Source organism: Balaenoptera acutorostrata, chromosome 13 (assembly GCF_949987535.1).
Source record: "Balaenoptera acutorostrata chromosome 13, mBalAcu1.1, whole genome shotgun sequence".
Classification (NCBI taxonomy): domain Eukaryota; kingdom Metazoa; phylum Chordata; class Mammalia; order Artiodactyla; family Balaenopteridae; genus Balaenoptera; species Balaenoptera acutorostrata.
In genome coordinates this window covers 77,016,862-77,031,208 of record NC_080076.1, presented here as the reverse complement: position 1 = coordinate 77,031,208, position 14,347 = coordinate 77,016,862, and the positions used below count along the sequence as shown (strand labels likewise).

The 14,347-nt window shown below is 43.3% G+C and overlaps 1 protein-coding gene across 4 annotated transcripts in view; it reads left to right on the top strand.

Moving 5' to 3' along the window:
• Positions 1–956: 956 nt before the first annotated feature.
• The window catches only part of LOC103010337 (BICD family-like cargo adapter 1), a 123,610-nt gene continuing 110,219 nt past the window's right edge, over positions 957–14,347 (top strand). For all 4 annotated transcript variants that reach the window (XR_009005043.1, XM_057526591.1, XM_057526590.1 and 1 more), the window contains exons 1-2: positions 957–1,480; positions 8,541–8,756. Coding sequence is in view for 3 of the 4 variants with exons in the window: in XM_057526591.1 (XP_057382574.1) it covers positions 1,034–1,480; positions 8,541–8,756 (663 nt within the window). In the remaining variant the exon portion in view is untranslated. The remainder of the gene's footprint in view (positions 1,481–8,540; positions 8,757–14,347) is intronic.

Genomic DNA, 14,347 nt, shown 5'->3' with positions numbered 1-14,347 from the left:
TTGGACCCAGAGAAACGCCCCAGCCCAGAAGCGGGAGTGAAGCCGGGAATGGGGCCGTGCCCTGAGGTGATAACAAGGCTAGGGGCGGGGCCGTGCTCGGAGGTGCGCGCGAGGCCACACCCCGAGGTGAGCGTGCTGGGGGCGGAGCCACACCCGGTGGATGTGAGGCCGTGGGCGTGGCCGCGTCTGGGAGCCGCCCGAACAGTTAGGGATGCGCCAGCCGTCTCCACTGGCGGCGCGCGCTGCCGCCCCCGGGCGTGAGGCAGCGCAGGGGTTAAGGCCGTCGGCGCCACCTGGGCGCCGCTGAGGAGACCCACGAACCGGCGAATCGCGCGCTGGCGCGGCTAACAGGTGCCCGTGCGCGTCAGGCGCCGGCAAGGGGCGGGGAGAGGGGGCGCGGCCGGAAGCCCCGGGCGGGGTGCGGCCGGCCGGGTGAACTGGAGGAGCTGAGGTAGTCAGGAAGGAGCTCGCCGGGCTGCGCGGCGCGCGATGTGGAGCCACCGCCTCGGCCCCTGCAGCAGCCGCTGTCGCCGCCGCTGCTGCTGGGGCTGCCGCCGAGCCGAGGGACATGGAGCGCGGCTGCAGAGAGCGGCCACCGGCAGCAGCAGCAGCAGCGAGCGTCGCAGCGACAGCGGAGCGCCGCCCGCCCCGTGAGGCGCTGCCCGGCCGGCGGCGGCAGCGGGAGCAGCAGCAACAGGGTGGTTGAAAAGCCGGCGGCGGCGTTCCTCCTCGCAGCCTCCCCTCCCGCTTCGCCTCCCCTCAGTCTTCGCTTTCTCAGCCTTCCTTTTGCCACCCCCTCCTCCTCCCCAGCGCTCGCGGAGCAGCTGAGCCCGGGGGCGGGGGAAGGGGGCGCGTGCCGCCGGCGCGGGGGAGGGGCGGGGCGGCGCGCGCCGCGCCCAGGGCTCTCGGAGACCCGGGGGGCGCGTGCCGCGGCGTGAGGAGAGGCGCGGGGCGGTGCGACGGGGCCCCTCCCCCTTGCAGCCTGGCGCGCGCCGGCCGGGCCGCACCGCTGCGGGCTCCGCGCGCGCGGGCCATGTCCGCCTTCTGTCTGGGCTTGGCTGGCCGCGCTTCAGCACCCGCCGAGCCGGACAGCGCCTGCTGCATGGAGCTGCCCGCCGCGGCCGCGGACGCAGTCGGGAATCCAGCCGCAGCCGCCGCCGCCGCCGCCGCCGCCCTTGTCTCCTTCCCCGGGGGCCCCGGGGAGCTGGAACTGGCGTTAGAGGAGGAACTGGCGCTGCTGGCGGCCGGGGAACGGCCGTCCGACCCCGGAGAGCATCCTCAGGCCGAGCCCGGGCCTCCAGCCGTGGGGGCCGAACTGCAGCCGCCGCCCGCCCAGGATCCCGAGCTGCTGTCGGTGATCCGGCAGAAGGAGAAGGATCTGGTCTTGGCGGCCCGACTGGGCAAGGCACTGCTCGAGAGGAACCAGGACATGAGCCGGCAGTACGAGCAGATGCATAAGGAGCTGACAGATAAGCTAGAGGTGAGGACGTCCCTCCTGGGATGGGTGGGAAGCGGGGGGTGGGGGGGAGCCCAGGCACCCGCCTGCCGGCCCTCGGTAGCTTCGGGAGCCACTCACCCACCCCACCCCACCCCATCCCACCTCTTTCTTGCTCATCCTCCTTCACAGAAAACCACCTGGAAGCGGGGTAGCATGGAGGGTTTTGGATTATCAGACGAGGACATTAATTGAACCCACCTGGCTTTCCCACCCTACTCACAGCAAACGGGTCTATGCACGGCTCCAAACACTGTCGGCCGTTCTGTATACATACTGTACACAGCATCTAAAATAGAGTTTACAGTATGACTAATTTATACAGCACTGAGGTGATGTCCGCACACAGGGAAATTAGAAAGTCGCGAAGCATTTAAAATATGCTCCATGTTTTCAGAGAAGTAGTTAATCACTAATCAGGGTGTTAGCCTAAAGCTTTTCAGCTTTGGAGTTAAGGCCTTCAGATGCCCTTGTCTTAACTTCCCGGCAGCTCAGAGTTGTGGGAAACAAGTGCCCCTAAAGGGGCTTTATATAGCCTTCAAATAGTTAAGGATTAGGAAGTATGGTTCCATTGCAGAAATCAGGTGAGCCTGGGCTCCGCATGTGACCACTGGTTGTGGATTTGATTTGGACCTCAGTATTTATATGTATTTAAATAGTACTTTTCTGTTTCTGTTCTGGGTCTCACACATGCAATTGGATTGCCAAATGCAACCTGTGAGAACCATACAACTTTAACCATTGTTATAAATACCCCTTAAAGTATCTGTAAGATTTCTGCCACTTCTCTGGACCAAAGTCTTTTGCAGCTATGCCTGTTTGTTTTCTTGACCTTAACTAGAAAAGGGCCTTGAAAGTGATACAGGTTGCCGCCATTTACAAAAATTAAAGAGATTTTTTTTCTAAAAAGTGGGGGTAGGGGAGGTGCATCTGTGGCAGTTGGGATGAGCTTATCCTTTTCTGCCTGTGCATTTACTGTTGTTACCCAGTTTGGTTGCAACCAATTCTTTTTATTCTTAGTTAGAAGAGAATAGTACGGCCCTGAATGAGGTCTGAAATTGACCATAGTCTGGTTCCATATCACTGCTGCGGGTCAGTCAGAATGTAGATTCAGAAACTTTTCTATAATAAGAAGTGTGTCTGTATTCCAATGACATATCAAAAGTAAATCAGGGAGGAAAAAAAGGAAACCACTGTAACCCTGTAGTTCAGTTGGCCTCTTAACTAAGTCTGCCAGTCGATGAACTCCTGAGATACCTCTCTGAAAAGTGGTTTGTGAAACCTGTAGGTAGACTGCCAAAAAGCAACCCAGTGAATTGAATTGTTCAATTTTCACTTGAAGTAGAGGTCTAGGAATAGAAGGGTGTCTTTTTTTTTTTAAGAGATTTGATTACAGGCTCTATATACAAGTACTACTGCAGAGATTTATGCTTGTGATTTGAAATTCCTTCAGTAAGGGACTTGATTAAAGAGATAGCTAACTTGAAAGGAACATCATATCAGTCAGTTTGATTAGTGCTAGATTTCAGGGTAATCCTGAGCGTGCAGTTATACACATCCTGGTTTCCATTTGGAACCTTTATACATGTCTTCAACAAAGGAAAAAGATATTCAAATTCTGTAACAAGAAAGGTTCTATTGTAAAAGAATAAATTACATTTGACTTTTTGCTGTTGACTTGATAGATAATAATAAAATAGTTTAAAACTCTTATTAAACTATTTTAAAAAATCTTCACTCCTCTCAGGTCAGCATATGAACTCTAGTGTTAAAAGTTTATTTTTAATTTCTGGAAGTTGGTTGCACAACAGTATGAATGTACTTAGCACTACTAAACCAACAGTACACTTAAAAATGGTTAACATGGTAAATTTTATGTTATGTATGCCTTACTACAATTTGAAAAATAACATTTTTAAAAAGTGAAATATTGATCGCTAATCAATATTAATGAGTGATGAAGGGGTTCAGTTATACAGTTTCTTCTAGGTATATCTGAAAATTATTAAAAATTTTTAGTTTTTTTTTAAAAAGTACACTTAAAATTATCAAGGTATTGTCGTTAGTTTCTTGTTAATTCTTTTAGTATTAATATGAGAGTGACAAATCTCATTAACAGGGGACTATTTCATTTGATACCTGCAAGTGAATTTTCCCTTGCAAATTATACCTGTAAGTATATTTTTTAAGCAGCTTAGATTTTAGAATGTCTACTTGGACAAATTCTAAAGTTTAATATAGCCACTCTGCTAGATTTTCAATTAAATTCAACATTTAGGAGTAGAGAACCAGCCATTACTTTAAAAAACATTTGTAATTTTCTACAAACTATCAGACAGTGGAGTCAAACACATTTTCTCATGGGTTAGTTTGAAAGATAAACACATGAGTGGACTCTGAGAGAATGTTGGTTTGACTGTTAAATAATGAGACTGGTTTTGTTTTAGTCCCATCTGCTTACTTACTACTTCAGAATTGGCACCTTTCTAATTTCAGAACCAAGTCATTTTCAAGATCTTTTCTACTTATTCGTTCGCTATTATTGAATACCTCTCCAGTTCTGTGCACCAAACCCAAGATTGTGTTTTGTCATTTAAAACATAAAGTACTTGATCTTACACTGCTCTCTCATTAAAGGCACACTCTTTAAAGTCTTTATTGGTTTAAAGGTTAACATAGAAGTTTTCTAGTTAGGCATCTCTTAGGGTTAAAATGAAGATTCAATTTAATTTAAGAGATTGTAAGGTTTTGGTCATTTTTTTCCACCCTTAAATTGACTATCCTGTATTTTATTCATTCCCTGAATCAGATTTTCACATGCTTAATTTTTTAATATAAATTTATTTGTTTATTTTTGGCTGCATTGTTTATTTCGTTGCTGCGCTCGTGCTTTCTGTAGTTGCGGTGAGCGGGGGCTACTCTTCATTGTGGTGCGCAGGCTTCTCATTGCAGTGGCTTCTCTTGTTCCAGAGCACGGGCTAGTTGTGGCTCGCTGGCTCTAGAGCACAGGCTCAGTAGTTGTGGCGCACGGGCTTCGTTGCTCCGCGGCATGTGGGATCTTCCCGGACCAGGGATCGAACCCATGTTGCCTGCATTGGCAGGTGGATTCTTAACCACTGCACCACCAGGAAAACCCCTCATGTGCTTAATTTTTTTTTAATGCCTTTAGATATTTTATTTTTTCTGCATCTACAGTTAGCCCTTTTGCTTTTAAAACATATCCAGCCAGGGCCTTAGTAGTTTCTTTTTTTCCCCCAGAATATGAACTAAGACAGTAACTTGGGTTTATACACTTTTTTCTTCAGAGATTAAATCATTATTTAGTTTTTTAAAAATATGTTTTTAAAGTCCAGGATCCCCTTTTTTTCCCATTCTAGCTGAGAGTGAATTATCTCTTACTGCAGATGTAATCTCTTTCCTCAGTTACATTTTCTTCCCCCTTCCCTAGGCCAATTCTAATGATTCTAGCACTATTTTTTTTTTAAGAGGCAAAACAAGTAAGGTGAAAATGATTCATAATTGGGTAGTAGATTTAGGTAAGCAAACGCAGGGGTCCTTATTTGCATTCAGTGCTTGGTCCACTTAAAAAATAGTATTTTTCTTTGTATTTTTTAAGAACCATATCCTGGACTTACGAGAATAGTGCTGCTTTTTTGGTTCTTTGCAGAAATCCATGTTACTGGTTGTAACAACCAGTTTTAGGTGGGCTAATGATATTAACTTTTGTTTTTTTCAGAGTTTTAAATAAACTTTTTTAGAATGGTTTTAGATTGACAGAAATATTGGAAAGATGGTACAGTTTCCATATGCCCTGCCCCCAGTTCCTCTGTTATTAACATCTTACATGAGCATGGTATACTTGCCATAGTTAGTGGACCAATACTAATACATGATTGTTAGCTAATATCCTTAGTTTATTCAGATTTCTTTAGCCTTTGCCAAATGTCTTTTTCTGTTCCAGGATACCACTTTCCATTTAGTTTGTGTATCTTCTTAGTCTCCTCTTTCCTGTAACACTTTCTTAGACTTTCCTTGTTTTTGATGACCTTGATAGTTTTGGCATTAACTTTTTTCTCTTTTTATTGAGGTATAATTGACATACATCATTATATTAGTTTCAGCTGTAGATATTACCTTTTAAAATACCGTATAACTGGGGCTTCCCTGGTGGCACAGTGGTTAAGAATCCGCCTGCCAATGCAGGGGACACGGGTTTGAGCCCTGGTCTGGGAAGATCCCACATGCCACGGAGCAACTAAGCCCGTGAGCCACAACTACTGAGCCCCCGCGCTGCAACTAATGAAGCCCACGCGTCTAGAGCCCGTGCTCCGCAACAAGAGAAGCCACCACAATGAGAAGCCCGCTCACCTCAACGAAGAGTAGCCCCCGCACCGCAGGTAGAGAAAGCCCGCGCGGAGCAACAAAGACCCAACACAGCCAAAAAATAATTAAAAAAAAAAAAAAATACCGTATAACCCCAAGAAGCAGGGAATAGCATGGGCAGAGCCTGACCTCCACACTTGCTGATACTCTGCCTAGAGTTTATTGGTTAATTTAGCACTTAACTGAAAGTATAATTCTAGGAGAAACCTTTCTTTTCTCAGAGTAGACAAAAGGCTAAATTCTGTATGTTCATTAATAGGAAAGTCTTGATTTTTTAAATTAAAGCATTGGGAAACCTGAATTAGGAAGTTTGTCACGTGTGCAAAGAAATGTAAGGACAGAATAGACTGATGAGCACCACCTGTCCTCAACCCTGCCGCCTCCCCGCCCCACCCCCCGCAAGTGGATTAGATTGTTTCGGTTGCTTGGTTGGGGTGTTCACTAACAGCTGTTGGCTGAATATTTTTAAGTCTCTGTTCTTTTAGAACACAAACCTAATTTATCTGGCCTCTCTGTAACACTGTGATGACTGAGTTCTTGCTGTTGCCTTCTGCTCAATCTTTTCCATTTTGAAAAAACTCAATAAAACCAAGTATCACAATTTTAGGCTGGTAATTACCATTTCTGCATTTCATCTTTCTGAAGTTTGTATAGTGACTAAAACATTCTCATTTTTGGAAGTTTAGCAAAGTGAGGGAAGCGTAGAGCAGAAAATTTTCATGCTGAGGAGTACAAGTCCCTCTCTTGTCATTCCTTTTCCCCTGTGCTCCAAACTGAGGCTGTATAAAGTATAACTATAATGTGACTTTTTCAACAAATATACCAGAGTGGCTATATCAAAATTAATTATTCCCTTGAAGTGGTCAACTTTGGAGGCTATACAGTTATCTCAGTGAAAACTGCCTTTGCTTATGTTCTCAGAATTTTAATTTTTCTGACTGCTCTGTCATGGTAAATTTGCATCTTTTGGGGGTAAATTAGACTTTCAGAAACATTTACAAGTCACTCAGAGCAAATTAGGGGAATAAAATGGCCGGATGAAATGAGATAATCTCTTTTTAGACGCATCTCAGATGTGAAGTAATGGGACTGATTTTCTTGTATAACTATGCACTGGCCCTTAAAGCTTTCCAAAAGAGGCATTCCAAAAAACATTCGAAAGATGAGAACTTGGGTAGAATAAGAGTGTAGGTTCCCAAGGTGAAAAGATGTTTGAGTATGCTGAAGGTGAAGATTCAAATGCTCATCTTAGCTTGTTGAAACAATCTCAGTGCTTGATATCAACCTTCAGTACATCAGAATTTCCAATAGAACCTAGATAGATAGATAGATAGATGCCTGCCTAGGCCTCATCCCATTCTTAACTGAATCACGTCTTTGGAATTAGTATTTAGGTGGATGTATTTTGAACAATTATACCAGAGATTTTCTGACAGCAGCAAAAGTTGAGGACCATTGCTTTACATTTCATATATTCCCTGAGGTATAACTTGGCTTTTTTGTACATACTATGCTTTTTAAGTAGGAGAACATACTTTCCTCTGAAAAGACGAATTTGTATTTATCTCAGAGAAATAAAAAGATGTTCTTATTTCCTTCAATCCAAAAGAGTTCTTTTCTGTCGAGCTGCTACTTCAAACCATCTGTACTTTTCCTGCATACCATTTGTCACGCTGTACAATTTAATACTTTTATCAACCTCTCCCACTAGAATGGAAACTCCATAAAGGTAAGGACCATTATGTTAGTGGCTAGCCTGTAACAGGCACTCAAGAATGAATGAAAGGATCAGAAATAAATATGCAAGGCTAATAAGTCATGATTTAATAAAAGTGGTCCTGAACCTGAACTTGCCTTAATGATTTTGAAATACAGTGCTATATATAGCAAGAAATATTTATTGAGTTGTGATTTAGAGCATTAAACAAAGTCAAGTGACTAAGACACAAATCCCAGCTCTCCCATTTGCTAGTACAGACCTTGAGCTTGTTATTGAATCTCTTATCTTCTGCTGCTTCATTTGTAGGAAAAGGTGGTTAATCTGAAGCATCTATGGAGTTCTTTCTAGCTCTGAAAATTCTGTGATTCTAAGTGCCTGCTATTATGCCAGGCATAATAGATGACAGCAAAAGAAATTTTCTTAAGGACTCATTTTAAGTTGTTTAAATGTATATTTCACCAATTAATAGATGATTTACTAAATTTCAAGTGAGTTCCTAAGTCTAGAACCCCCATTCCTAAGGATAAGAGTAAACATTAAGTATTTTCAGTAGGAATGACATTCTCTGTGAAATCAGCCTTTGCTACTCTGGAAGAAGGGAATATTTTTGCAGCTGTGAAATGGGCAACTTCTCCTACGTGGCAGAGTGTTTTGTTGTGCTCACTGACTAGGAAAAAGAAAAGAAGAGTGTGAAAAGAGAAAAAAAAATGAAAGGCTCTGGATTTTTTTTTTTTTTTTTTTAGTATTTATTTATTTATTTGGCTGCACCGGGTCTTCGTTGCCGCATGTGGGATCTTAGTTGCGACATGTGAGGTCTTGTTGCCTGACCAGGGATTGAACCTGGGCCCCCTGCATTGGGAACGCGGAGTCTTAGCCACTGGACCACCAGGGAAGTCCCTGGAATTTTTAAAGGTTTTAAAATCCTCTTCATTTTTCACCCAGCACTTAGAGCAAGAGAAACACGAACTAAGAAGACGATTTGAGAACCGAGAAGGGGAGTGGGAAGGGCGTGTGTCCGAGCTGGAGAGTGATGTGAAACAGCTTCAGGATGAGTTGGAGAGGCAGCAGGTTCATCTACGGGAAGCAGATCGAGAAAAAACACGGGCTGTCCAGGAATTATCAGAACAGAACCAAAGGTTATTGGATCAACTCAGCAGGGTGAGTCACAAGTTAAGAGTTTATGGTATAAAATACTAAAAGTTGAAAGAGAGTTTCTGTGTAATGTCAACCATATATATAAGGTAAGAGTTGTTGCCTTTGGTATTGATATCAACAAATGAAGTATTTTTCACCTATAAGAATTTCAGCTGTGGTGAACTAGGTGTCAGGAGCAAAGACCCTTGCCTGTCATTAGTCAGCTGTTGGACTTTGGCAATCACTTAACTTGGGAGTTTTCTCATTTTTAAAATGTAATAGTTTGCTTAATGAATCGATGTTCCTTATATCTCTACAAGTCTATGATTCTTTTACCTAAAGAAAGTCTGTCACTGGTAAAATTATGTTAATGCATTTAGTTCAAATGTTAAATGGTGCCATCTTTTTTTTTTTTTTTTTATAAATTTATTTATTTATTTATTTATGGCTGTGTTGGGTCTTCGTTTCTGTGCGAGGGCTTCCTCTAGTTGTGGCAAGCGGGGGCCACTCTTCATCGCGGTGTGCGAGCCTCTCACTATCGCGGCCTCTCTTGTTGCGGAGCACAGGCTCCAGACGCGCAGGCTCAGTAGTTGTGGCTCACGGGCGTAGTTGCTCCGCGGCATGTGGGATCTTCCCAGACCAGGGCTCGAACCCGTGTGCCCTGCATTGGCAGGCAGATTCTCAACCACTGCGCCACCAGGGAAGCCCAATGGTGCCATCTTTAAACTGAAAAGCTTAGGGAAAATTTCTAGAGCAAATGATTTTCATTGGTACTAGATTTGCGAATGTACATTCCTTCTTATTCTTTAAATATGAAGGGAGGTACATGTATCTGTATATAAAATTTGTTCTCTTTGTTTCCACATTAAGTAAAAGTTCTTTATTTGTACCTTTATAGGGTGGTGTCATGGAAGTATTAATTAACCAAAGTCAAGATTGTAGAATCATTGCAAAGAAGGAGTTTGAGGGCTGAGTAGGTGGAAATCTAATTTAAATACAGAACATACTTTTAAACAAATGCAGGAATGTTGTTTATGCCCTGGTCTCTAAAGCCACCTACTTTTGAAAATTAAGAGCTGGATTTACTATTGTAGCTCAGACCGTCTTACGAGTTGAAAATAAAATGAGCTCAGTTACCAAAGGATAAAGAACTACTCTGATCAAATCCCTAAGCACAAACGTTCGCAGGAGAGCACTGCCCTTGTCCGCATGGTTATGTTTGGTGCTTAGGTCTCTGGGAAAGGCTTAGCTAGGGCAGCATGTGAAGTTATTTCACTAGTTTGTGTCATAGTTGCTTCCCATGGGGACCCTGAGACTGGTCAAAACCTTCATGCCTCACAGGGAAGTGTAAAGTAAATGCTACCACTAGAGAAACGGAGAGGAAGAAGGAGAGGTACGGAAGGAGTGAGTGGAACAGGGTATCTAGAGGGAGATTGGGGGTGGGCAGGGGAGAGACAGAAGGAGAGAGATGCCTAATAACTTGGAAAATAGCTAGTTGCAGGAGCTATCAGATTGTGAAGGTGAGAGTTCAGGTAGGTGGAGCTAAAGATCTTGCCTGCAGGTTTCTCATCTAGGGAATCAAATCACCATTTGACTGGCTGGAAAGGAAGAGCTGGACAGTTCTTCAAGAAGTCATTATAGGGCCAGCTCAGAAGCCTTTCTGACTCAGTTCTAAAACCTTTTTTAGCAACCGGGAAGGGAATCTCTATCTTTGTAAGATTTTATAGGTTTTTTTGGGTTTTTTAAAAAATAAATTTATTTATTTTTGGCTGCGTTGGGTCTTCATTGCTGCGTGCGGGCTTTTCTCTAGTTGCAGCAAGCGGGGGCTACTCTTCGTTGTGGTGCGCGGGCTTCTCATTGCGGTGGCTTCTCTTGTGGAGCACGGGCTCTAGGCGCGCGGGCTTCAGTAGTGTGGCTCGTGGGCTCTAGAACACAGACTCAGTAGTTGTGGCGCACGGGCTTAGTTGCTCCGTGGCATGCCAGACCAGGGCTCGAACCCGTGTCCCCTGCATTGGCAGGCGGATTCTTAACCACTGCGCCACCAGGGAACTCCAAGATTTTATATGTTTTTGAGGCTTTATTCATTATTCATGAAAGATTAACCAAATAGGCCTGGCCAGATTGATTTATTTGTTCAAAAAAATTAATAATTATTCTGAACCAGTGTTTCTTATGGAGACTTATGAAAGGAATACAACAAACCAGAACAATTTAAGAGGAAATTATTTCTTAGGAGCTAAGTTCATGTTACAAAATAACGTGAGCAGAAGCCGACTCAACTCTGCTTTCTGATCTGGTGAAAGATAGGTGGCCGGAGAAAGCAAATATTAATATGACATAGCGAGAGCACTGAGCTTGGAATTTGGATGAATGTTGAATCTTGACTCTGCTTCTCATTAAGTGGGTGACCTTGTTTGTGCTTCCCTTTCCTTATCTTTATTTTTTATTAAAAAAAAATATATTTGGCTGCACCAGGTCTTAGTTGCAGCATGTGGGATTTTTAGTTGCGGCACGCAGGATCTTTAGTTGTGGCATGCGAATTCTTAGTTGCAGCATGTGGGATCTAGTTCCCTGACCAGGGATCAAACCCAGGCCCCCTGCATTGGGAGCGTGGAGTCTTAGTCACTGGACCACCAGGGAAGTCCCCCTTTCCTTATCCTTATTTTTTTTAATTATTTTTTTAAATTTATTTTTGTCTACGTTGGGTCTTCATTGCTGCGCACGGGCTTCCTCTAGTTGTGGTGAGTGGGGGCTACTCTTTGTTGCAGTGCACGGGCTTCTCATCGCGGTGGCTTCTCTTGTTGTGGAGTACGGGCTCTAGGTGTGCAAGCTTCAGTAGTTGCAGCACGTGGGCTCAGTAGATGCGGCATATGAGCCCTAGAGTGTGTGGGCTTCAGTAGTTGTGGCTCGCAGGCTCCAGAGCACAGGCTCGGTAGCTGTGGAACGCGGGCTTAGCTGCTCCGCGGCATGTGGGATCTTCCCGGACCAGGGTTCAAACCCCTTTCCCCTGCAGTGGCAGGCAGATTCTTAACCACTGCGCCACCAGGGAAGCCCCCTTTCTTTATCCTTAAAATGGAGGTTGGGGACTTCCCTGGTGGCGCAGTGGTTAAGAATCGCCTGCCAACGCATGGGACACAGGTTCGAGCCCTGGTCCAGGAAGATCCCACATGCCGCGGAGCAACTAAGCCCATGCGCCACAGCTACCGAGCCTGTGCTCTAGAGCCCACGAGCCACAACTACTGAAGCCCGCGCACCTAGAGCCCGTGCTCTGCAACAAGAGAAGCCACCGCAATGAGAAGGCCGCGCACCGCAACGAAGAGTAGCCCCCGCTCTCTGCAACTATAGAAAGCCCGTGCACAGCAACGAAGACCCAATGCAGCCAAAAATAAATAAATTAAATAAAGAAATTTAATAAATAAATAAATAAAATGGAGGTAAAAATTTGTACGTCATGCAAGTACTGTTGAAATGAAAATGAGGTAATATGTTTATGTTAAGCAGAATATGAAGTTAAGAATATGTTTCAGTGTTGATGGTTATTTTACTAAGGCAGTATCTTTATAGTTGAGGTTCCTCTGCCTAATTTCTCTGTAGAAAATACTGATAAGCTGTTCCCAAAGGAATATAGGAGGATAACATTTCCACTAGATCTAGATTCTTGTTATCCTCTCTGGCCTTGAATGTAGGCCCTTGGTGAGTTTTGTGGCTTTTTTTCCCTTTCTCTTTTTAAGCAGGCCAAGCCCCTTGGGTTTCCATCAGCAGCCAGTTTAGATTGCATTTTATTATCATTTTATTAACTGAGTATTCAGGAACTAGAGGAGTTGGGCACTTTGAAGTGAATTAAAATTCTCCTAGGACAAGTTAACAACCAGCAAAAGTAGTAGAAGGCCATGCTTTTCTAAAAATGTATATAATGTGTTTTTATAAGCATGAAATGTATAATATCTAAAATGTAGTATATTTCTGTGATGCTTTTGTCCAAAGTATTTTTTATTGAAGTATAGTTGATTTATTTGTCCAAAGTATTTTTAAATGTATTTCCTTTGCTGTCATGGTTTTTTTGTTTTTTTGTTTTTGTTTTTAAATAACTGCTTTATTGAGATAGAATTCATATGCCATAACATGTACTTTTTAAAAGTGTACATCACCACTATCTAATTATACAATAGAACATTTCACACCCACCAAAAAAGGAAGCCTGTACCCATTAGCAGTCACTCCTCATTCCACCTAACACCCTATCTGACTCCCTGACCCCTGGCAACCACTAATCTACTTTTTGTCTCTATGGATTTGTCTGTTCTGGACATTTCATGTAAACAGAATCATACTTATGTGACTTTTTGTGACTGACTTCTTTCCCTTAGCATAATGTTTTCAAGGTTCATCCACATTGTAGCATATATCAGTACTTCATTTTTATGGCTGAAGAATACTCCATTGTATGGATATAACACATTTTGTTTATTGATTCATTAATTGATGGACATTTGGATTGTTTCCACTTTTTGGCTTTTATGAATAAGACTGCCATACACATTCATGTTCAAGTGTTTGTGTGATCAGCGTTCTTTTCAGCTCTAAATTAGGATGCTATGAGCATATGTATCCCATGAGCTTCTGGATCCTCATTATGATGAAGGAAGGGATGGGTACTGTTGTAATTTTATAGCTGAGAAAACTTGAGGGACAGAAAGATATGTGACTTAATTAAGGCTCTTCCGGTTCAAGACTGATGAGGGTTCCTGTGCCTCAATTTCAAATTTCTGAGGCAGCAATTAAGGTCACAGACTTTGGAGCCCAGACAGCCCTGGGACCAGACACCATCTCTGCTATTTACTAGCTGAGTGAGTATGGGAAAGTTTTTCCACTTTTTAAAATCTTAGTTTCCTCCTCTGTATAGTGGAAGCAATTACACTATTACTATTATCTGAAGCTGTTATGAGGACTAAATGAGTTAATGTATGTAAAGCTCTAACCACAATGTCTAGCATACAGTGAGTGCTCAATAAATGGTAGCCATCATAATTATCATGTCCTCATCATGTAGATGAGATTTCTGCATCTTGTCCAATGTTGATTCTCTAATTGAGAGAGTGGAAGAATCTGAAGTGTCCCCAGCACATATCAGCATGTAAAAATATTTTGTTTAGTAGTCAAATCTCTACTCAAAAATATTTGTGTAAAATTGACCCTCCTAGGAGTTGAGTCAGGTTTATTCTATAGCACCTAGTACCAACACTGCTGCATATATCCTGGGGATACCCTTATCCCAGTTCATTTGCTCATTTGGACAAAATGCCCTCTAAATTCTCTTCTAGCTCCTAAATTTCTGAGACTTGTTTTTGTGAAACTCAGGTTGACATATCTGGAGAGAGTATAATTCACTTTTTAAGTTAGAAAGTCATACTATGATAGCGTTGACAGTGGGGGTGTAGGACATTTTAAACACTTATCCTCCTAATTATGTCAGAAGTAGAAAGAATACAGTGGGCCTTACTTTCAAGAGGAAAGGCGAGATATGGGCCATGCTTGTTGCCTAAGAAGAAGGAGATATAAATACTTAACATGGAGGTTTTTTGAGAATCCTTCTGATACATAAATATAACAGCATT